Source organism: Martes martes (assembly GCF_963455335.1).
Source record: "Martes martes genome assembly, chromosome: 5".
In the NCBI taxonomy this organism is placed as follows: Eukaryota; Metazoa; Chordata; class Mammalia; order Carnivora; family Mustelidae; genus Martes; species Martes martes.
In genome coordinates this window covers 124,421,699-124,445,857 of record NC_137892.1, presented here as the reverse complement: position 1 = coordinate 124,445,857, position 24,159 = coordinate 124,421,699, and the positions used below count along the sequence as shown (strand labels likewise).

Sequence of the window (24,159 nt, the reverse complement as noted above, 5' to 3'; positions counted from 1 at the left end):
TGAAATCTATGTCTGTGCCTACAGCTTTCTCTCTCAGGTCCCAGGTGTGCCCTGCAGCCCTCCCCAAACTCAGTCCTTCAGTCCAGATTTTCTCTTCCTTGTCTGAGCAATTTGTCAACTCAGAGAGAGAACCCAGTCCTCTTGGGCCTCTTCTCCCTTCTCTGTGTACTTCCGATTTTTTATTGACCCCTCAAAAAGGTCAGTCCTGTGTGGAGCCCTCACTCCAGATGATTTCTGAGGAAACTCACCAACATGTCCCCTTCTTAACCTGGGAAAGGAAGCCTTTCCTGCAGAGGCAGCCCTGTGCACCTCCATGTGAGTGACAACCCAGGCAGCAGCCCCTCCCCCAACCCAGCCAGCCTTCATTTTCCTGCATAAACTTGGGCATGGTCCATTTCCTTTCTGGGCCTCAGTGCTTCCACCTGTACAATGGAAAAAGTTCCTCTGAGCCGGAAGGGGAGCCCCGTCTTTACTGCCCCCTATTCTGTTAGAGTACCATACCATCACAACCCCAAAAGTGCAAGAAACTGGCCAGGGCCAGCTTCCTGAGGTGGGGGTGGGGGGGGTGTCACCTGTACAGTCACACAGGGCCCCGTGTTTAGAAGGGCCCCTTGCATGGTTGAATTCTCTCCTGTCACCATCTTGAATTTCTTAATAATTTTTGAACAAGAGACCTCACACTGTCATTTTGCACTGGACCCTGTAAATTGTATCCAGATCCTGACACATCGGTCTAGTTTTGAACTGATGCCGACCTGCCCTGCCCAATGCGGTGACCCAGGGGAGGGACAGGTCGAATAGATAAGACCCTGATTCTGTCCACCTTTGGGGGGCCTCAAGTCTCTGCACTTTTAGGGTGTCCTCAGGAAATGTTGGAGAATCAAACAAAATGGGGGGCTCTGTGCAGCTTGTGGACACTGAACACCCCCACTGGGGAAAAGAAACCCATCACCCCAAGACTTCTTGACCCAGAATCTTGCCCTTCATGAATCCTTCCCCAGATCTCTCAACCTTGCTACCCACTCCCAGCTCCTCACCTGCTTTAGGCACTTCGCCTTGGATAGCTAGGAAGTGTTTACCAGTCTTTAACAGGGTGAGGGGAAGCAAGACTCATTTAAAATATCAGTGGGCCCCAGCTATAATAAATGAATCAGGGTGTTTAAATCCTGATTCACCCAATGCAACTGTTACAAAGACACGTTTGAATCATCTGGAGTATTTTGCCTATGAACTGAGTGTTAGATAATACTCAAGAATTCGTGTTAATTTTGTTAGATGTGTTAATGGCATATTATGTAAGGAAGCGTCCATGTGTTTTAGAGATGCATGCTGAAGTATGTAGAGGTAAAATGACATGATGTTGGAGATTTGTTTTAAAATACTGTAGCAAAAAAAGGGAGGGGAGTGATTAAATAACTTAGGAAATCTTGCTAACGGTTGGAGCTGGTTGATGGCTAGCTAAGTGGTTCACTACACACTCCGGTTTTGCGTCCGTTTCAAACTTCTCATTAAAATAAAGGGCGGGTTTGGGGAGCTAAAAGGGTTCGTCAGGAGAATTGTGAAAAATTCCCTAGAAGATCCCGCAAAGACGCACATACACTTCCTCTTTAAGAGTTTTCTCAGGAGAGTCAACTCAGGAAAACGCCCCAGTCGTATGCAGCCTCGTGTATGTGCATATGTGCATTTTCCCGGGAAAAACATCCACAGCTTTCTTTGGCGGCTCCGAGGGGTCGTGACCCCTCCCCCCCTCCACCAAGATTAAGGACCCACTACCTTCCAGAGGGAACCCTGTTTGAAGTCAGGTTGACCGGTCACCTCGAGCTGATCACCACGGAGTGCAACACGGGGCCCACGCAGTTGTGCGACGCTGGCCTGGGGTCCCCCCGCGCCGCCCCTCGGATCCCTTTTCTCCACCTGTAAAATGGGGCCACGGGCGGTGCACGCGGCCGGCCCGGGGAGGACGAAGCGTTGGTGGCGCTAGGCGGTCGGGCCCGCAGGAGACTCCCGCACCTAGCGAAGCCTGGGACTCCCGCCCGGGACGCGCCCTCCGCGCCCCCACCCCCTCCAGGCCCCGGCAAGTCCGCCTCCCGCTTGGGGCGGCAATTTGTCTCCTTTTGAACCCCCCGCCCCCGACGGGTTTCCCCCTTTGATTCGCGGCCCTGAGGCTCCCCCCGCTTTGAAATGCAAACCCGCCGGGGCTGGGGCCGCGGGCGCCCGGAGCTATAAAAGGCCTGGGTGGGGCGGGCGCGGCGGCCGGGCCCGCGAGTTCAGGTGAGCAGTCTGCTCGTCGGGGCGGCCGGCAGCGGCGGCTCCAGGGCCCAGCATGCGCGCGGGCCCCCGCGGCCACCATGTACGTGGGCTATGTGCTGGACAAGGATTCTCCAGTCTACCCCGGCCCCGCCAGGCCCGCGAGCCTCGGCCTGGGCGCGCAAGCCTACGGCCCCCCGCCTGCGCCCCAGGGACCCTCGCAGTACCCCGACTTCACCGGCTACTCTCACGTGGAGCCTGCCCCGGCACCCTCTGCGGCCTGGAGCGCGCCCTTCTCCGCACCCAAGGACGACTGGGCCGCCGCCTACGGCCCAGGCCCCGCGGCCCCCGCCGCCAGCCCAGCCCCGCTGGCATTCGGGCCCCCTCCGGACTTTAGCCCTGTGCCCGCGCCCCCTGGGCCAGGCCCAAGCCTCCTAGCGCAGCCCCTCGGCGGCCCGGGCGCACCGTCCTCGCCCGGAGCGCAAAGGCGGACGCCCTACGAGTGGATGCGGCGCAGCGTGGCGGCTGGAGGCGGCGGTGGCAGCGGTAAGGACCCCTCCCTCCCCCGGCGCCTCCGGACCGTTCCCTTGGGCACCGGCAAGTGCTAGGGCGAGGCCCAGTCGCCCCCTGTCTAACCCCTGCCCCGGCTCCGCAAGGGTTCCCATTGGGGCCTCCCTGACCACTTTGGTCCTGGGGTGCTTGTCCCTCAGCCTGTCCATTCCGAATCCCAGCCTGCCGAGCCTCGGTAAGCACGGCCCGTCTCTCCGTGTAGATTAGGGGAACAGAGACCCCAAGACGTGAGGAAACGCGCCTGTGGTCGCCTGGCCAGGCGGGAACTAGAGCGCAGCTCCCAGACTGAGCCCAGGGCCCTTGAGCATCCCTGACCACGCTCCTCATCCGCGGCTTCCACCCCTGTCCCAGCCCGGAGAGGAAGCTACCAACCGTCCCCAGAAGGGGCGACCTGCTGACACAGGCCGGCCACTTTCCTGTCCAGGTCTCAGCACCCCCATCCCTTCCTGGGAGAGACTGTGGCTCCTAGCCTTTGGCCTGCAACAGAGCCCTCTTTGGTTACACTGGTGTGGGGGGTCCCTACCTTACCATCCCAGGGCCCTCCCTGAACTCTTGACCCTGGGGGAGGGGCAAGCAGGAGCAGTTGGGAAGGTGGCTACTGTTTGGCTCCTGAGACTGTGAGCCTCCTGCCCCCAGGCAGGCCTCTCTGATCCACCCTCTTCAAAGGCAGAGGAGGGGGCAGGACAAAGGGCTGGCTTTAATGAGGGGCGGCCTGACCTCCTTTATAGGTCCCCCCTTTGTCATGTAACAGATCGCGCCTTAGCTCGGTAGTGACTCCTGTTGGCCGGAAAGTGAACACGATACCCCATTGTCCCGACTGTGTCCGGCCTGTCCTGACAAAGGCCACCTGGCTTTAGGGGCGGGAAGTCGGCCTGCCCACCCTTTGATGTCCGTCCCCTCCCCCTCTTCCCCCAGCTGGGAGGGAGCCTGGGACTTCCCCCACCTCCTCTCTCTCTTCACCCCCGTGTCCCCATACACACTCCTCACTCCCGGGGCAGATGCTGGGGAGGTCTGGTCATAATCAGAGCACCTTCTTGGGAGTCCCGGGGACACAGAAGCTCCTGTTGGCCTCGGAGGCCTCTCCTTTGCGTGACCTTGGCTAAATAAGGACAGCTAATGTTATGGCACTTACTAACGGGCCAGGCACTGCTGGGATTTCTCACAGCATTACTGTAGGTACCATTATCATAGCCATTTTTAATGTGAAAAATCTGTGACCTAGAGATGCAACCTAGAGATGTGACCTTGAGGATGTAACCTAAAGAGGTTAAATCCTTGCACGAAGCCATATGACCAGTAAATGGGAGTGGGGCTGGGACTCAAACCCCAGCAGACTGACCGCCAAGCCTGTGTTCTCACCCTCTCAACAATAGCTTCTTCCCTGGGTCTCAGTTTTACCATCTGTGACATGATAGGGAAGGGTCTTATACTTTTGCTTAAGTTATAAAAGGAACTTTTGAAAAATCTGGTGGAGAAAATACAAGTCTTCTGTCTATAAAGAAAGTGTTGCCTAATTCTGCAGACAATGTGAGGGGTTCTAGAAGCTTCTGAAAAACTTTCCATTAACTCTGGTTGAGAACCCTGCATGAGATTAAATGAGAGAAGGTGTCTGGGGCCACTGACCCCCCACCCCCCTGGTTCTGTGTCCGTCCCCTGGAGAGGGAAGCCTGCTTTTCCTGCCCCTCTATTCCAGTGTTGTGCCTGCTGATCAGGCAACTTTGGAGATGGGGATGAGTCCCACATGCATGAGGAGTTCCTCAGGAGCAAGGGCCTGGAGAGAGTGCACCAGTGGAGATCAGAGGACTGGTGGGAGGCGTGGGGGAGTTTTTAGGCTGTGTGATGTCAGCCAAAAAACTTTTTCTTTCTGGACACAGGAGCCACTTGCGAACACCACCCAGCCTCTGGTCTCAAAAGTCATTTGGAAACTGTTGTCCCTAGGCAGATGGCGGCCTAGCAGTACGTCTGCCCAAATGCCAAAAAAACCTTTCCCCCTTTATTCCCAGAAAGTAGAAAGAGAGAGCCCAGGGAAGTCTGCAGGCTCCCAAGGAAAGGGGCTGCCCCAGAAACCAGGTTAGACCCATTCTGCCAAGGACTCAGGACCATCAGCTTCCTAGAAGCTAGAAGCTGCTGCCTGTCTGCCCAGGGCCATCTGATTCCAACCAGTGCTCTGGAGATGGGGCAGAATTGGCAGAATCAGGATGGAGTGACAGACCCTCCCTGAGAGAGAGAGGCCAAGCCGTACGCCTCCCCGCCAACTTTGGCCTCAGTTTCTCCTTCTGGGCAATGAGGACCCCAGGGTCTCTAGGATGGTGCTTGTGTAATGCTGTTCTCTAGGATGGCAAGGGGAAAGTCAGTACATGCCAGCGCCCACCCTGCACCCCTGCCCCCCACAGCAAGTGTTGCCAGCCATCTGGTCTTGTGGTACCAGGTCTTCTTACCAGCTGCTTTTCCCTCTTCCTGGAAGCTCCTGTGCCCTAACTCTTTGCAGGCCTACCTCCTTCTCACCCTTCAGGTCTTAGCTTAATGGCCGTCTCCTCAGAGAGGTCCTCCATGATTTCCCAAGGAAGGCTCCCCCATACATATCGATAATCTTCGCTGTGTTTCCTTCAGAGCACCAACCCTGATTTCAACTTACTTCCTTATCTGTGTGTCTGTGCGCTGTCTACTTCCCCACCCACCTGCCCACGCACCAAAGGAGCGCCCATGAGGTCCAGAGCCACATCCGTTTGACCCATCACTACCTTCCAGGCACCACTGTAGTGCATGACATTTAGTAGGGACTCAGTACATTTTGTTGAATGAATGAACAGGACAAGTGCGAGGAACAGCAACGACAACCAAAAGAAGAGGGAAGAGATGAGATCTTGGCTTTGACATGTTTCTGTGGTCCCAGCCCTAGGGATGGGACCCCTGACCGTTGAGCTGAGCAAGTTCATGCCAGGGGTGGAAGACTGGTTGCTCCCCTCTCCCTCCTGGGATGGTCCTTCCTCCCCAGCTGAGGACTTGGTGTAACTGAGGCTAGGACTGGAACTATGACCCGTGAACCCCCCCGCAAGATTCTATTTATTTATTTATTTGACACAGAGTGAGAGAGAGAGACAGAGAGAGGAAGCACACAAGCAGGGGGAGCGGCAGGCAAAGGGAGAGGGAGAAGCAGGCTCCCCGTGGAGCAGGGAGCCTGTTGTGGGATTTGATCCCAGGACCCTGGGATCATGAGCTGAGCCAAAGGCAGATTCTTAACCGACTGAGACACCCAGGTGCCCCTATGACCCAGGTTTTATCCTAAGGAGGGATAGTGAGAACCAGAGAGATGAGAGAGAGGCTCTTGGGCTTCATTCCGTCATCAAAATGTTACCCAGTTCTGAGGGATTACTGTCACTTGGCTGAGGCCAAGATAGGAAAGGACTACAAGGGGTTCTCCTTCGTGGTCCTCCCTGTTTGCATCTACAAATAGCAGCATTTTCATTAAGAGGGTCAGACATCGGGGTGCCTGGGTGACTCAGTGGGTTAAGCCTCAGCCTCCAGCTCAGGTCATGATCTCGGAGTCCTGGGATCAAGCCCTGCACTGGGCTCTCTGCTCAGCAGGGAGTCTGCTTCCCACCCCACTGCCTGCCTCTGCCTATTCATGATCTCTCTCTGTTAAATAAATAAATAATATCTTAAAAAAAAAAAAAAAAGAGGGTCAGACATCATCCTGTCAAAGGCTCAGCATCCCTTCCTTATGAATAAACAGTACTTCCCAGGTCAGTGGCCTCTGGGGTAGGCCGAGGTCCCACACAACGAGGGAGATGTTTGTTGAGACGATGAGACTATAGCAGTAGGGTTCAGGTCTTGGTCCAGTCCCTTCAGCTTTCACATGGAGACATTGAGGCCCAGGGAGGGGAGGAGCCCTGCCCTCTCCCCCCAACATTCTAGACCCTCTCCCTTGGCCCATTGCCACAGCCACCAGCCTTTCCTCTCACCTTCAGCTTCTCTCTGATGTCCCAGCTATCTTCACAGTCATCACCAGATTTGCCATTTCAAGGCACATCTCCTGCTCAAGGGCATTCCATGGCTCCCCACTGCTATGGAATTCTTATTTTGTTATATGCTGTTACATTGCTGTCAGATCCAGCCCCATTTATGTGCCACTTGAGAACTGGCTCCAACCCACCATTGAAGCCACTGTCCCACTAGTTTGTCTAGATATGGAAGTGCTTACTGGGGATGGCTAAGGGCTGGGCTTCAGAGCCTCAGGCCTGGGAGTGCATTTCTGTTAGAAGCTGCATAGCCTTGGGCAAGTTAACCTAGATCATTTCCCTGAGCCTCAGTTTCTTCCACTCTAACATTAGGATAACAATAGGATTGCACCTTGAAGCCTTGGTGCCCATCAAGCCCAGCCCCTATGCTTGGGGCATGGTAGGTAGGAAGAGCGTCTGTGCCTATGACCTTCTCTGCCAGTCCTTAGCAGCTGCACGGAAACACACCTCCCTGCCTCTCCAGTCTGGTTCCCTCCATCGGAACTACCCCTCCTGCCCTCCTACATCTTCACCAGCTCAAATGCTATACCTTCACCAAAGCCGTCTCCTCTGGAAAGCCCTCCTGGGTTCCCTCCCCTCCAAGCACCGTGTCAGGTTCTTGTTGTAACAACGCTCACCACTATCTTGTTTATCGCTTCCATCTACCTCAAGGACTTGTGGTCAGCCCCATCCTTCTCACCAGGCCTCGCTCCAAGTAAGAGCCCATGATAAAGCTGGGAACTGTGGCGTTGGCTGAGTCCTTACCGCATGCCAGGCAGTGTGCCAAGAACCTCACACGGGTCTTCTCACTCAAGCTTCATAACAACGCTCAGAGGTGTGAGGATCTATTATTGTTCTCATCTTACAGATAAAGTTAATGAGGCTCAGAGAGGGTAGGGTGCCTGCTGCCGCTCACACAGCCAGGATGCGGAAGCATGGGGTTCAGACCCAGACTCTACCGCCTAAGGAGCCTCTGTCAAATAAAGCAACACACACAGCAGCCCCAGACCCCTCCCCATGCTTGTCCCAGCCCAGGGTGGGGGAGGGGGGCACTGGGGGGAGGAGGTTGGTTGGGGAAGAGCCCGGAGAAGATGATGGGGGAGGGTGGGCCCAGCAGGGGCCTGGCTGTTTAAAACTGGTTCTCTAGGCAGAAGCTGCGTTTGACACCTCATCTCTCAGATGTAGCTGGGAAGGGGAATGACCCAGTTAGAAGGTGGCAGAAGGCTTTTTTTGGTTGGGTGTTTTATTCCCCCCCCACCCCCCCTACCCCGGCGGCTTTGGCAGCTATTGCGGCTGAGAGCTTAGGGAATCACTGTGAAGGTCCAAACTGGCTTTGTTAACGGCAGGGTCTGGCTTGTCAGTAGCAAGGCCCTCTAATTTCTGTCCTGGAGCTCCTGGGATTTGGAAACACCGTGTGCATTTAGAGTCAACATGGGTTAACCTGTTGAACATTCCCCATGCCATGCTCAGCCCCCAAGCTTGTAGGGGTGCATAGGTCCCTCTGCATCAACACAGATGAGCGAGCACACGTTAGTGAAAGCCAAGATTGATGCTCTAAGCTCAGCACCTACCGGTGACTTCCCATTGCTCTTGAAATCAAATTCAAACCCCTCATCCCAGGGCAGAGAGCTCTGCTGGTCTCTCCAGGCTGATCATGTGCCTCTCTCATTCATTCATTCAGTCAGGCTGGGGATTCGGGCCAGAACGAGGCAGACAGGCCCTCTCGGGGAGCTGGCACTGCTGCTCCTTCCTCTGCTATTCTCTGCCGTAGGGCCTTTGCACACGCCGTTCCTGGAACATCCCCTTCATTGGTGACACAGAAACCTCTTCAACCTTCAGGTTCCAACTTAGATGTTGCCTCCTGGAGGAGACAAGCTAATTAGAGTAGGTCCCCCCAGCCCCTGCCCCTGCCACTTAATCTAGCTCTCAGCTCTAGGCTTTCTTTCCTTCATGCTAATCCATTTGTAATGATTTTCTTAGTTTGTTTTTAATCTGCGCCCCACCACAAAAGGGGGGAATGAACTATTTAACAAGTTCCGAGCACCCAGCATAGCAATAAGGATATAAGCTGGATTTACTGAGTACTCAGCCCGTGCCCAGCATTCTCTCAAGTGCAGGTATTTCTGACCCCAGGATCTCGTGCACACCTCTGCATTAGATTCATGGCTTTGAGAAAGCCTCCAGGAAGATGTCCTTTGGAGATTGAGCTGACCAGCTGATGGATTGGCTGTGGGAGCCGGACGTGCCACCTCGGCTTTTGGCCTGAGTATCGGGAGGGTAGTGGCCATTTACTGAGAGGAGGCCCCGCTGGGAAGCAGGAGGTCTGTGTCATGTTCCGCAAGGACTCATCCAGTACTCCCTGTGTGTCAGGCACCATCTTGAGACTGGGTGAGCAGCAGACCTGGAGCAGGGCACTGAGGGGAGGAGATTTGCAAAGGTCACCTAGGGAGCTAGGAGAGGGCTGGAGTCCAGAGCCCCTCCCTGGATCTCACCCAGAATGGGAGACCTCGGGACCCGGGCCGAGGATGACCGGGTAGGGCAAGGCTGGAATACACCCTAGGAAACAGCTCAGAGGGGGCCTCGGGCTGTTCAGGCCAGGGAGAGACTTGAAGGGACACAGTTGCTGTTTGCTAGTCTTGGAAGGGCTGTTCCGGGCCAAGGGTGACCCTTGTGTTTTGTTTTTGTTTTTTTTTATGGAAAAATACAAGCGGGTGGTCGCTGGGAGACCAGGCTGCTTTGTGGAGAGAACAGGCACAGTCTGGTTAGGAGGCGATGCCGCTGTGGGCATCTGGCTCGGGGCGGGGGGAGCGGGGAGCTTGGGTTAGCGGGGCTGTCCAGTAGAACTTTCCTGTGATGGAGAAAATGCTCTGAATCTGTTTGGTCCAGGGTGCCAACCACCAGCAGCACGAGTCTCTCTGGCCCTTGGAAGATGGATCACGTGACTCAAGAGCTGAATTCTTAATTCTGTTCGGTTAATTTCAATTTAAGTAGTCACATGTGGCTTGGAGCTGTCATTTGGGACATTGCAGGACAGGCCCTCTCAAGAGTTCTTAGAATAGTCATCTGTTCACGATGGGCTCCTTATTCTCCACCGAGGGGCCTCTCAGGCCTCTTCTGTCTCTATGGTCATCATCTTTATCACTGACTAGCTTTTATTAATAATTACCTTGTTCAATAGGTTCCCACACCTCATCTGTACGTCCCTCTGAGGGATCATGTCCTCAGTTGACAGGTGAATACCCCGGGATCCAAAGAGGGGCGGGCCCTTGCTGGGTTCACAACACTGGCCTATGGCCAGGCTGGGGTAGAAGAGACAGGTCTACCTGCCCCTGCAGTTTCTGTCCTCTTTGCTGCCTCCCGCAGCCAAGCCAGACCGTGGGCCTCCATGGAGAAGACGAGGCAGGGGACAGACGACAATGGCCAGGTGGCCTGGAAGGAGAGGACACAGTGCCGACTGAGCGCTGTGCCTGGAAAGGAGGGCAGTGGTGGGAAGGAGAAGCTTGCCTAAGGCTGCAGGACCCCTCATCCCCACACCAGCCTCACCCCTGCTCCAGGGCTTGAATGAGGAACCATGAAGGAGCCGCCTGGGACTGGCAACTCAGCTGGAACAAGGATCCAGTCAGGGCCCAGTAGACAGCTTCCTGGTCCGGGAAGGGACAGCCATTCAGCATCTAACTGGCTGGGTCCAGGCGGCCCCACGCAGAAGAAGTTCACCTCCTGCCAGTGGGATGGGGAATCTAGTCCAAACTGAACATGGCCTGTCCAGCTGGTGGCTGGGCCAGGTCTCCCCACTCCCAGGCCAGTGTGTTCCTTGCCCTGCGGCTCCCTATCAGGCGGCATTCCTCACTCTCCCAAGGGACTCCTCTAACATCCGCTTCCGCAAATAGCTCAGCTCTCCTTGACATCCCCTTAGCTCTTTGCCCTCTACAAACTGCTTTCACGTCCAAAGCCTAAAGAAGTTCAGTCGCTCGTGAAGTACATTAGCTAAGGATTGGTCATATCCGGGCCCAAGGCCTGAGAGGAGGGCTCCGAACTGCACAGAACTTCAGAATTTCCAGGCCATCGGGGCTGCCCCTCTTCTGAGGCACAGGAGAAACTGAGGACCCGAGAGGAGAAGGGACTTCTTCATGACCACACAGATGGCACAGAACAGGGACCAAGACCTACTGACATCAGCTAGTGGTTCAGAAACCCCAAGGGCTGTTAGAGAAGGCGGGAGAGCAGAATGCAGTGGGTCTGGGAGGGTGTATTTCAAACAAGCCGGCATGCGTGCCTGTGTGCACACTGTGTGTGTGTTTGTGTGTTGGGGGGGATCGGGATGCACAGTCAGGCTGGGGCTGGACCACACAGAGAGGGGACATGGAGGGTTGAGGCGGGAAGGGTGTTCCAGTCCCGGGGGCCAGAGCTGGTGGTGTCATCCCCCAGGGCTGCGGGGACCCAGCAGGAAGAAGGCAGAGGAAGTGCTGACCCAGAGGCCATGTGACTTTCTTGGAGCCACCCCACCCCGCCCTGGGGGCAGAGGCTGAACCCTGTCCTCCCCTGGCCCAGGCTGGGCCAGGATGGGGAGGCCCCACCACCAGCCACTGTGCCTCCTGCCCCCTCTCCTCCAGCTTGGCAGGCCCGGTATCTAGGCTCTCAGACAGGGAAATCAGTCTTAGAATTCTTTCAGCAAAAATAACAAACCCAACCAGAGAATCAACAAACATTGGGAGCTTCATGTTTCCAAGTTGGAAGGGACCTTATAAATAAACAGTCTCATCCAACACATCACCCGTCGCCCAGATCCATTTCCCAGCCTTTCTGCCCCATGGCCGGCCCGCCGCTGTTGGGGATGAGTAAGACCTTCCCATCCGTGTGTGCCATTTTTCTGGAGCGATCCCTGCGCCCCTGGAGGTTGGAGGTAAATACGGGAGACCTCACACTGGGTGAGAGGTTCTAGTGCTGTTTCTGAGGCTGGACAGACCCGAGTTGAAATCCCACCCTCCAGATGTGTGGACCACTCAGAGCCTCAGTCGGAAAAAGGGGGTACCAGTTACCCAGCTTCATAAGTTGTTGAGAGATGTATACAAGTACCTGCCACAAGGACAGGCTGGCCACTATCAGAATAATAGTGATCCCCACTTTACAGATACAGAGAATGAAGTCCAGAAAGATGGGGTGACCAGTCCTCGGTCACCCAGCCAGTGAGAAGCTGTCCTGCCCAATCCCAGAGGTCTGTTTGTCCCAACAACCACGTGTCAGGGTCCCCTGACAGCCAATCAAGTAGCAAATCCGTGAGTCTCATTTTAGCCTCACTGAATCTGAATTTCTGGCCTAGAATCTGTGCTTTTGAAAAGCTTCCCAGGACCTCCACTGTGCATGCTTTAGGAGAAGGGAAATGTGCTATCTTCCCAGCAGCCTGATGCACGTGGATGGGCCATTACTCGAATCCCAAAGCCAGAGCAAAGAGGAAGCCTCTCCTTCGGGTGAGTTATCCAAGCGTCTTCCCTGCTGCACTCACCACTGAAGAGCCAGAGGGGGCTCCCCTCCCACCATCCTGCCCCCTTGCACTGGCATGTGGCCCAGAGGGTTATTCATTAGGTGGCTGGGAGGGGCTGGCCCCCATCAGACACCTGTTGCAGGAGCCCGGACTTCCCTCTCCACACCAGCGTCCCAGGGGCCTGTAAATCATTCATCCTGGGGCCCTCTCCCTGCCCGCTGCTCTCACGCACCTCCCTGTCTCCTCCCTCCTAGGCTCCTGGGGTGGCACAGGTGGTCACAGAAGGGGGAAGGGAGGGTGGCTTGGAGCAGTTGGGAGTTCTGGCTTAGAGGCTAGAGCCCAGGGCTCCTGACTGTCATTAAAATATAAACTCAGGGGCGCCTGGGTGGCTCAGTCAGTGAAGTGCCCGACTCTTGAATTCGGCCCAGGTCATGATCTCAGGTCATGAGATCGAGCCCCACTATAGGTTCAGTACCAGGCATGGAGCCTACTCTCTCTCTTAAAAAAATAATCATAAAAAATACAAATTCACCTCGCACACAGTAAAAAAAAGAAAGAGAGAGGGGGGAAGGAAGGAAAGGAAAGAAAGAAAGAAAGGAAGGAAGGAAGGAAAAGAAAAGAAAAAGAAAGAAATGAAAGAAGAAAGAAAGGGTCATCCCAAAGACTCTCACTTACCTGTGGCCCCACAGCTTCTGGTTCCTTCTCCAGAGGCTTGTTACTGATTTATATTTTCTTTCAGAAAAAACTCTACCTACACACATATGAGTGTGTGTGTATGTGTGTGTCGAGCTGTTACACAAAAAGAGTAACATACAATTCACAACTTTCTATGTCTTGCTTTTTTTAAAAACTCAATATATCTTAGAAATTGCTGCATATTAGTATGTGGGGAGCTTTATAATTTATTTTTAATGACTGCATAATGTTGCTCTCCATGAATGTGCCATCTTTTATTTAACTTTTTTTTTTTAGGATTTTATTTATTTATTTTTTGAGTGAGAGAAAGAGGGCAAATGAGGGAGAGCCTGAGCTGGGGGGAGGGGCAGAGGGAGAAGGACAAGCAGACCCCCCACTGAGCATGGAGCCTGATGCGAGACCCTGAGATCTTGACCTGAACTGAAGGCAGCCGCTTAACCCGCTGAGCCCCCCAGGCACCCCTAACAAGTACCCTACTTATAGACATGTACATTGCTTTTAGTCCTGTGCCTTTTGAAATGGCAAGGGCTTTGGGCATTTTTCTGTGAGATCACTTCCTGGAAGTGGGATTAATGGGTCAGAGGGTGCCTGCGTATTAAACGAGGCTAGATGTTACCAAGTTGGGCTCCAAGGAGGATATTGCCATTATTACCCCCTGGACAGCATATGGGATTTCTTGGTTTCTGGACCACAGCAAGATACCAAATGTTTTGTTCCTTGGCAGAGCCATTTTCTTAGCAATGAAATGGTGTGATTTGAGAGCTCCACTAGGGAGAAGTTGGCCAGTGGTTCCTGAGCCCACCAGCCCATCTCCTGGGCCCAGCAAGGAGGCGACGGGGCCTGTGGGCTGGGACCTCCCTGGCAGCCCCGCTAGAACAGAGAGAAATAATTATGCAGCTAGAGTCCTATCCCCTGTCTAGGTCCCCGCTCCTCGAATCTGGGAGGAGTCAGGCTACAGTTGGGGTCACTTGAACCCAGGGTTGATAGCAATACCAGGCAGGATGGCCCTCAAGAAGGATGGGTCCCTTTCTGAGCCCCCATTTTCCCATCTGAAAATGAGGGTGATGGAGCCCCACTTGCTGATCAGAAAAGATGGGGGTGAGTGCTAGGTGCCTGAGGAAAAGGGTCTTTCATAAGCGCTACTTGTAATCTCTCAGGCTGTTTGGGGGGAAGGGAGACTCGTCCCCCCACTTCAGACTGTGAGTGTTCTGGGCATTTCCAAGGGCCCACCCGGCCTGCGGACCATCTAGCCCCGGCCCAGAGCTCTCTGGGGCCGACCTTCCCCATGATCTAGCCCCTCCCTTCCCACAAGTACAAGTAGACAGGTGGTCTGCTGTTTGAGCTTCTGTTGCTAAGGCTCAGGAGACTTCTCGGGGGGCTTTATGGACTCTAAGCCTGATGGGGTGAAGAGTTGTGCCAAGAGTAGGGAGTAGGAACTCTAGACTCAGGTGACATGGCTTTGGGCAGGTCCACACTTGTCCAGGGCTTCGGTGACCCTAACTGTGCGGGGGAGCTTGGACTTGAAGGATTTAAAAAGCCTCTCTTACTTGGACCTCCAGCATCTATATTAGCTGCCTGAACCTCAGTCTCTTCATCTGTAAAATGGGAGGAGACTAAACTGAGCCCTTCTGGCTTTAGCCCAGTGAAGATTCGGAGCTCTGCTGGGCTCTGGGGGTGGCGCATTAGGCAGAACTGTTTTTGAGTCGGCGTTGAATTTTCTAGGCCAAGGAAGGACCCATCTGGAGCCAAGGCCTCAGCAGCCACTCCCTTGTCCCTTTCCTGGGCCAGGCCTGGCCGAGGGCCGATGTTGTCCCGTGCTACATCGGGTGGTGGGCTGAGGTCAGTGGATGTGGAAGTGTCCAGTGAAGTTCTGCTGCTCTGGCAGGAAATCCAAGGAAAAAAGCCCAGAAACATCTGTTGTCTCCCATTTTCTGCAAAACCATTTGGCTCTTGGGGAGCCCAGCGGCTGTCCTGCCAAGCTGCGTGGGCTTGGTAGTGGGGCAGGAGCTGGAAGAGGGGGTGGGTGGTTAGCACGGGGGTGCCAAGGGACAGGCAGAGCCGGAGCCGTGACCCTGGGAGGTCAAGGACAGGTTACGTGGGGGCAATTGATTGAGGTGGAACAGGGTCCTCGGTTATTCCAAGACCTGCCATGCCCTGGTGGACATGTGCAGGTCTGAAAGTGCTTGCGTGTGCCTCCTATTTATAGCCGAGTACTGAGCTTCTTACGAAGGAAACTGTTGTTTAGTCAGGCCCCCGCACCAGCCCGGGCCAAGCATGACTCTTAATATGCTCTCCAGACAGACCTCTGATCCCAGCCCCAAAGAGTCCTGACTTTAACCCCAGGCAGTCCTCAAATCCCACTCCCGCCCTCAGTCTGAGCCCTGTAGAGAAGCCAAGCCACAGCCTTCTCTCTCCTGGGTTGTTGCAAGCCTGTCTGTGCTTCGCCCTTCTTGCCAGTCTGTCCTCCATGCAGCAGCCAGAGCCAGATTAAAACCTACATCAGACCTGCTTTCTCTTGGGCTCAGAAGCCTGCAATGGCTCCCATCCTAGACAGAGTAAAACGTGGAGTCCTTTCCATGGCCAGCAAGGCCCTGGACAATCTGCCCCCCTGTCCTTGCTCACTGTACTCTGGCTATACCAGCCTCTGCACTGTTCCTCACACATCAGGTGTCAGGCATGGTCCCACCACAGGGCCTTTGCACTCGCTGTTCCCTGCACCTGCAGCCCTCTTCACCAAATACCTGCATGACCCTTTCCCTGACCTTCTTCAGATCTTTGCCTAAATTTCCCTTCTTGGTAAGTCCTTCATGAACTACTTTTCTTAAAATCGCATACTCTCTCCTCCCCCAAATTCCCAGTCCTCTCTTCCTGCTGCCTTCTTCTCAGGAATACTAATCAATTAACATATCAAATACTTAGCATTAACATATCAAAGTATCTGGATCTCTGATTATTTTGACTAGGCTCCACGAGAACCTAATTTCACTGAGAGTAGGGACTTTTTTTAGTTTGGCTGGCTGGTGTACTCCAGTGATTGGCCACACCAGGAGCTCAGTAAATATTTGTCGCCTGAGCCTGAGTCATGGCTCTGTGTCCACAGAAGAGGCAGTGGAGTGGATGGCTCTGGGCAGACCCGGGGCTTGGTGTCCAGGGTTGGGGCCTTTGCAGGTAGCTGACAGGCCCTTGTCTTTTCTTTTGGGCCAGCAGCCGCCAGGCATTTGACAGGAAGTGAGGAGCACCCAGCCCAGGACTGAGCGGCAAGCTTCCACCTCTGCCCCTGGTGGCTCTTCCCCACTCTCCCCCCTGCCCTGGAGAGAGGAGCCACTGACTTGGCCTTGGTCTCTATCCGCCCTGGGCTGCCAGGTGTCCCTCTGTGTCTCTGGTGTGAGGACCCATGGTCTCAGGATCCTGAATCAGAACCACCCAGGGAGCTTGCTAAAAATGCAGATTCTAGGGGTCCTGGGTGGCTCAGTCGGCAGAACATGCGACTCCATCTCAGGGTTGTGAGTTCCATCCCCACGTGGGGTGTAGAGATTGCTTAAAAAATAAATAAATAAAATCTAAAAAAAAATAAAAGAAAACGCTGGCTCGACTCATCAGTCTTTCTGGCTCACAGGGTCAGGGGTGCCCAGGAGCTGTGTTTTTCCCAAGCCCCCTACGTGTCTGTTGCCCTGCTGCACCTGGAAAGCGCAGGAGTGGGGTGGGGTGGGGTGGGGTGGGGTAGGGAGAGCTGGTGGAGCTGGCAGATTAGAGGAGGGCTCTGGGTCAGGGGAGCTGGACTGAAACCCCGACTCCAGCAGCTTGCTGTGGGTCCCTGAACAGACTGCTTCTCCTCTCTGAGCCTGGTGCCTCCCTGAACGGGCGTGAGAGCAGCACTTGCCTCTCAGGTTGGGGGTCTCTGAGCCTGACCCCCGGGGGGAACGATCGTTACCCCCAGGACCGAGTGGGCGTCCCTCCCCACCTCAGGGTCCTGCTTTCAGGGATCTGGATTGTGTCCTCCCTGGGGCCCTGCTTGAGATTTGCAGAAACCCCCCCACCCCACCCACTCACCTCCCCTCCTGGTCCCTCTGCTTCTCAGGGAAGACCCGGACCAAGGACAAGTACCGCGTGGTCTACACCGACCACCAGCGCCTGGAACTGGAGAAGGAGTTCCACTATAGCCGTTACATCACCATCCGGCGGAAGTCAGAGCTCGCTGCCAACCTGGGGCTCACTGAGCGGCAGGTGTGTGCCCCCCCCCCCCCCCCCCCCCGTCACCACGGGAGCAGTACTGGGAGTCTGGCCTCCAGGGTGTCAGGCAGATTATAGACTCCAGGAGGAGAAAAGAGAGGTTGAGTTTCCTGACATGGTCACATAGCACAGCAGAAACTGAGGTGCTGCCAAATCCTCCCACTTGTAACAAAACCCAATATCCCCAACCCCAGTAGGGAATGGGGGATCTAATTAGCTATAAACTGCAGCTGCTAGGATGACGGCTGTTTAAATCCCAAGGTGGGGAGCAGTTACAGGGAACAAAGGGAAGTCTTCCTGGAGGAGGCGTCTTACAAAATGGGGACAGAGAAATTGTCTTTAGGGTCCGGGAGCAGTGGGGGAGGATGTGAGTTGTCTGGGTGGTGAGGCAGGAGGAAGGCCATAAACCCCGCAAGGGGAAATAAGAGCTTAGCTGTCCCTCTTCTCTTCCTCGTGCCCTGCCGTTTGGTCTCCCCAACAGCCATCTCTGCTCTCCCACACCGCAGGTGAAGATCTGGTTCCAGAACCGGCGGGCCAAGGAGCGCAAAGTGAATAAGAAGCAGCAGCAGCAGCAGCCCCCACCCCCCCAGCCCCCAGCCCATGAAGTACCCCCTGCCACAGCTGTACCGCCCCTGGGGGGCCTGTGCCCCAGCTCTGCCAGCCTCCTGGGAGCTGCCTCCCCAAGGCCTGTTAAGGAGGAGTATCTGCCCTAGCCCTGTGCCCCGCCTAGTGGGCGGGGTGGGGGGGGTGAGCTGGGGGAGGGGAAGCCCTGGGGACTCAGCTGTGGGCCATGTGGCTTAGGGCCTAGGAGGCCTCATCTGAGCCCCAGCCCTGCCGCTGATCTCCTGGGTAACCTTGGACAAGTTGCAACCCAGCCCCTGCATCCCCTTGGCCCATCTATGCCTAGAGGCTGTGGGATAAGGACCTTTCCAGTTCCTGTGTTATAGGCCTCAGGGGGGAGGTCTCGATCCCTAGAGGGCTAAGTGAGGTGCCATGATAAGTCCCCAGGCCTTACCTCCTCCTCTGTGGGTTCAAGGGTGGGAGGCCGCTGGAGGGACTGGACTGACTCAGGGGGAAGGAGTTAGAGCCCAGCGAAGATGGAATGTTGCAGCCCATGACCCGAGGGGAAGGGGTGAGGTCAGCTTCCACCTGCCCCTTCCTACAGCTTTACCTCCAGCTGTCCCCATCGCAAGATACCCTGAGCCCTCTCTAGGCTGGATGCAAAGCACAAAGCCCATTAGCCTGGGCCGGAGCAAGAGGCTCTGATAACCGTCCCCTCTGGGTTGCAAAGCCATATGCCCCCACTAGCATTCTCTGTGGGGTCTTCAGATGGGGACAGGCAGACCGGTCGGGGGGGAGGGGTCCGCCTGCCTAGTTCCTACACTCCTAGGCTGTCCCTTAGGCCCCAGGCCCCAGGCCTCAGGGAGTCCCGGGGGGACTTTCTCTGGACCAAACAGAGCTCATAACTGGGCAAACGTTGTACATAGAGTGGAACCTCTTGGATGCAGCTTCAAGAATAAATTTTTTTTCTCTTTTCAAAAAAAAAGTTATAAAAATCATTATACCCAGCCTTAAAAGAAGATGCTAAAGAAGTATAAACCGTCCTCCCCCTCCCCTAACAATTGCATAGTCCCCTCCAGTCTCTGTATTTCTCTAGCAAGGTCACCTTTAAAATGTGTTTGAAAGATCCAAACAGGAGGTTGTTAGAGTAAGTCTATGAGACTATATAAAATTGTAAGTCCATTTTGTAAACAGATTCATCAGACCCAATATAGCAGTTTTTGAATTTTTCAAGCACTTTCAGCTCGCATTTTTCACTCCACAACTGATATTCACTGGGCACCCCCATGGGCCAGGCATGGCCAAGCATAGGGAATGCACAGTCCTTGCCTCACAGCAGTTCCCAGTCGGAGCTCTGCTCTGGGCATCAAAGGAACAGAGCCTCCAGGGAGCCCAGAGTGGGTTCCCATCTTAGGGCAGAAGGTCTGGAAGGCTTCCTGGAGGAGGTGATATTTGGATTGAGGCCTAAAGATCTAGTAGGTGCTGTCAGGGCAAGAAAAGAGGGATGGTAAAAAAAGAATATGAACAATAGGAACTTAAAGTATGATGTTTTAAAACTCCTGAGAAAAGCTACTGTTCTCAGATCCCTTCCAGAGGTAGGCAGAAGTCTGCCACCTGGGGCCTTTTCTCCCTAGAAGGCTCTGGTGCCAGTGGCCTGCCCCTCTGTTTACTGTTCTGGGATGTGGCCCAGCCATAAAAAAGTGTGCGTAGCCTGCCTGCCCTTTGCTCCTGGGACCCATGACAACAACGCACGAGGTGGATCCAGCCCCACACTAGCCCCTGAAGAGCAGCAGGCACTTCCTTCTCTCCTCCTGCTGGTGGCCTGGGACACCCGGCAGCTTTCCCGAAGATGGTGGACGTCTAAGGCACGGGGCAAGGTGGTGCCAGGAAAAGGACTATGGTTCCAAGATCAGAGGAAGAGGGTTGGTGTGACGGTGGTTGGCAGTGAGTGGATATAGTTTTCTGATCTTCAGAAATATTTGCTGTGTGACCCTGGCTTAACTTCTTCCTCTCTCTGGGCCTCATTTCCCCATCTGTAAAACTGAGGAGTTTGCTTACCAAAAGGAAATATGTCTCAGGTCCAGTAAGTTTGGGAAGTCCTGAAGACTCACCGTTCTGGGGGAGGCCCAGTGGCACATTAACACATCAAAGGTTCTGACAAGCCCTACAGCAAAGAAACCCCTTGAATTTTTAATCCGGCATTCTCCATGCTTTGCTACCCAGGAGCCCCCCTACTAGTGCCTGCCAGCACCCCACTGCACACCACACACTCCACACTCTGGAGTGTGGGGATGCTGTGGCCTGGGGGGACTTGATTGGCAGCAGGCTCCAGTGTCAGATGGCCTGGCCTCCGGTTTACTGCCTCCCAGCTCTGAGACTTCAGGCAAGTCACTAAGCTTCTCTGAGCCTTGGCCTCCTCATTCATCAAATGGAAATAAAGTCCTTGAACCTATCCCAGAATTGTGTCTAGGATAGGTGCTATGTTTTAGCCACCTGCTCACGGGCAGTCACATCCCTGGTGTGTGATGCTGGCAGGCCTGCCCAGTGTTCAAACTGCCCCCTCCCGTCCCCCAGAGCTGAGGGCAGATGGCAGCCTGGGAGGTCTGAGGCAGGACAATCCTGTCCCCAGCCACAGGAAAACCTCTGTCTGGCTGGAGGTCGGTGGCCAGGCCTGGCAGGCTGGGTCAGCTGTGGCTACTGCCCACATGGGAGGTCGGGGGGGCCGGGTGGGGCCCACAAGTTGGTTGGTGATCACCTGTAAATTGGTGTCTGAGCTCCAGGAAGAAGGAAATTTGATCTCAAATGACTTCTAAGCAGTGTCATGGGCTGCCTTGTGAAGAGTGAGTTCCCTATCACTCAAGAGAGTTCCACCAGAGCCTGGGGTGTTATGGCTCAGGAAAGGGACCCTCCGTGTCCCGTCAGACCCTGCAGCCCACTCAGTGCCTGAGAGGTATTCCAGCCTTCCTGCCAGAAACATCTGCTGTGGCCTCTATCGTGAGTACGGCAATTTAATGCCATCCTCCCCCAGGTGGTGAGCCCTGAGCTGGTGCTGGAGACCGGGGGTCCGGACAAACGTCAGATACGGCTTGGCCTGCTCATGGCCTATAGCAAGTCAGAAGCAGGCACAACAGCACGATATTTTGCATGCAACTTCCCCTGCGGCCCCTAATCCTGTACCGAGAGCCTCGGTCTGTGGAGGGGCCAATCCCACTGACTGCCAAGGGATCGCAGTGGGCAGAGCAGAGAGGGCCACAGCTCAGCTCGAGGAGAGGACTCAGCCCAGCATGAGGAATAGGGGAGGTCTCCTGCTGCCCAGCGTATGTGTGTGCATGCGTGTGTAATGTGTTATGATGGGGAGGGGTGAGGCAGGAGGACTGCAGAGCTCCACGGAAGCTGCCCCAGCTCTGGGTGCACGGGGTGCCCAGGCCTCAGCCAGGGCGGCCTTGGAGGGCAATCTCAGCCCAGAGCTGCTGCTCCGGAGCCACTTTCTCTGAATCATACCAGATGGACCAGCAGTCTGATTCCTCATCTCTCGCAGTCGCCGCTCGGTGGTGTAACAAAACACATGCTCGGCAGCGATAAAGTCTGAACGTTTTAGCAAATTAAAAATGTTTATTTATACGCATTTAAAAATATCTCCCTATATAATAAAAGGAAGTATATTTTCATCTAACACTTTCCTTAAATCAGCACACATCTCCATTCTGGTTTAATGTGAGACCAGGAGAAAGAGAGAGAGAGAGAGAGAGAGAGAGAGAGAGGTGGGAAGGGGGGAAGGGAGATAGATTATTTACTGGTTAGGATTCCTAAGTAGTTATTCTGCCCAGGAGTACCCAAAGTTGCTCTGGGATAAGGCAGAAGGAATGGTGTCAAATGTGCTTGGTGCCTGAACTCGTGGCCAGTTGTGAGATCATAAGACTGGGGCTTCAGTGGGCAGGTGGGCTTATGTGGACAATAGCTTCTAGAAGATGTTGCGGTTTTGTTTATTTGTTTGCAGAAGACCAGACTTTTCCAACAAGGGTTGTGGTATTAGGGCAGAGGATGGCAGGAAGGGGAGGGTAGAACCTGAGTGGGGTCAGATTCCTAGATGTTGGAATTAACCCCACCTCTGCTTCATGCAGTGATTGTGCAAGTCTTTTTTTTTTTTTTTTTCAGTCCTGCCTTTTCTGGGCCTCAGTTTCCCCATCTGGAAAGTGTGAGCCTGGACCCATTTGCACTCACAGCCCCAGTGACTGCCACTGACGTTCAGGTTCAGTGGCCACCCCATGATGTGTTTGCTTCAAGAAGGTTAAAGGAAAGATTCAGTCCTAGTCCCTCCCACGACCTCAAGACTGGCTCCCCCAAGGGCTGAGTCTGGGGAAAGCAGGCGCAACTGAGAAGGCGTCTAGGCTCCCAGGGCTCTTGAGCAAATGCCTCTCCTCTACTCCCTCTTCCTGTGGTTCTCTGGACCTTCCACAGGATCTAATGAAGCCCATGTGTCTAATGATGGGGTTGTTCAGCAAAGCTGCAGCCTGTCCTGTGACAGAAGTGGTGGCAGGTCCTGGGGGAGAGGCAGGGGGTCCTGTCTGGGCCTTCTCGGATTCAGGGGCCATGGGCTTTTGCCCTCTCCCAAGCCCAGAGATTCTGCATCCCATGCGACCTTGAGTATATGACTTCCCTCCTCTGAGACGGTTTCCTAAGGTGCAGCCTGTCTTCCCAGGCTGTTGGAAAGAATTACAAATCCGATATTGGATATAAGCCTTCATCCAATGAACACAGTAGGGTTTCCTGAATGCTCCTTCCCTTCACATTCGTGCCCAAAGGGCTCCTTCGTCCTGCTTCTGGAGAGCCACTGCCTGCCCTTTGAGGCCAGGCTTAAAGCAAGGAGCAGCTGGGTGGGGCCTTGGGAGCAGAGGCGGCTCCAGGACCCAGCCAGGCCCTTTACCCAGGCCTGTGCTTCCATTTAAGCCCTTCTTGGCTCCTTCCAGGCTCCAGGGGTGTGAGAGGCAGCAGGCCCTTATCCTCAACTCTCCCCAAAGGCTTCCCCGTGTTGGTTAATGGTAAGGCAACGCTATGATTTGGTGTCTGAACTGAGACACTTGTGGGTGAAAGGTGCATGATTTATAATAAATATGCTGGGTCCACTAGCATCTACCAGACCAATGGGTATGAACACCCCAGCTAATAATTTCCCCTCCCAGTCACAGGCTCACACAGACCCTCACAACGTTCAGAGAGGTCGGTCAGACATGGCATCACTGATGTAAATTCATTTTAGAGATGTAAAATTGTAACATTCCTGAGATCTTACTGCTGGCAGAGAGGAACCCAGGTGCTCATGATCTAAGTCACAAGCCATCACAACACACAGTGACACTTGCCTTGTCTATTCTTACCCAAATCTCCTTGTATCTCTTTCATCCCAGCAAAAGGATAAATGTTCCACACCACCCAGAAGGTCCATGAGGCCTGACTGTCAGTGGTGTCACTCACTAGCTCTGTGACCTTGAGCGAGGAACTTAACCTCTCTGACTTCAGTTTCCTCATCTATAAAGTAGGGATGACACCGTCTGTCTCTCCGGGTCGCTGTGTTGAGACAATAAGACCTAGCCCGGGATCTGGCATAATAAATATTGGGCGCTCGGACGACTGAATACGTACCGGATTCATGGCCGCCGTTCCTTTGTGGCAGGAGTGGGCAACTCATAGTGTCAGCTGAGCCCCTACGACGTGCCAGGCCCTGTACTATGTGTTTTCTATGCACAGTCTCCCCGGATTCCTCACATCACGGTAAGGGACGTAAGATTCTTATCCCCATTTTCCAGATGAAAAGGCAGCTTTCATCTAGAAAAGCGCGGCGAGCTTGAGTCACGTGGGCAAGGTCACACAGCAAAGAAGAGGAGGCACTGGATCGCTGGAACCCAGGACCCGTCCCTTGGTGTCCAGGCACGTGGCCTGCCTCTCATCGCCCAACTAGGGAAAGGGAGGCCCAGAGAGGGCAGGTTACCTGCCCAAGGTCACGCAGGAGACGGTGGCCGAGGCCTCCAGACCTCTGAGGGTTTCCGTCGCAGACCCCCCTCCTCCCGCGCTTGGGGCCCCTCCAATCCGCAGCTCTGCGTGCGGGGGCGCGCGCATCCCCCGGCTGTCTGTCCGTCAGCCAGTCTGTCGGTGTCTCCGCGGGCGCAGCCGTGCACCCCTCCCCAGGCTCGGGCGCTGCGCAGGGAGAAGCAGAGCGTTGGCAGCGCCCGGCCCGCGCCCCACGCCCCACGCCCGCAGCCGACAGACGGCAGCGCCTGCGCCCGCGCCCGCGCCCCCCCCCCCCAGCCGGTGCGCGGGAGCAGCCGGGGCAAAGTCGCGGCGGCCGGCCGGCGGCGCGATCTCGGGCTCCCTCGCTCGCTC

The 24,159-nt window shown here is 54.9% G+C and overlaps 1 protein-coding gene across 1 annotated transcript; it reads left to right on the top strand.

The window, feature by feature from the left end:
- Nucleotides 1–2,348: 2,348 nt before the first annotated feature.
- On the top strand, nucleotides 2,349–17,933 carry CDX1 (caudal type homeobox 1; the record flags this gene model as incomplete). Its single annotated transcript, XM_080804303.1, has 3 exons — nucleotides 2,349–2,793; nucleotides 17,069–17,214; nucleotides 17,727–17,933. The coding sequence occupies 3 exons, from the start codon at nucleotides 2,349–2,351 to the stop codon at nucleotides 17,931–17,933; spliced, it is 798 nt and encodes a 265-aa protein (XP_080660429.1).
- Between the last annotated feature and the right edge of the window lie 6,226 nt (nucleotides 17,934–24,159).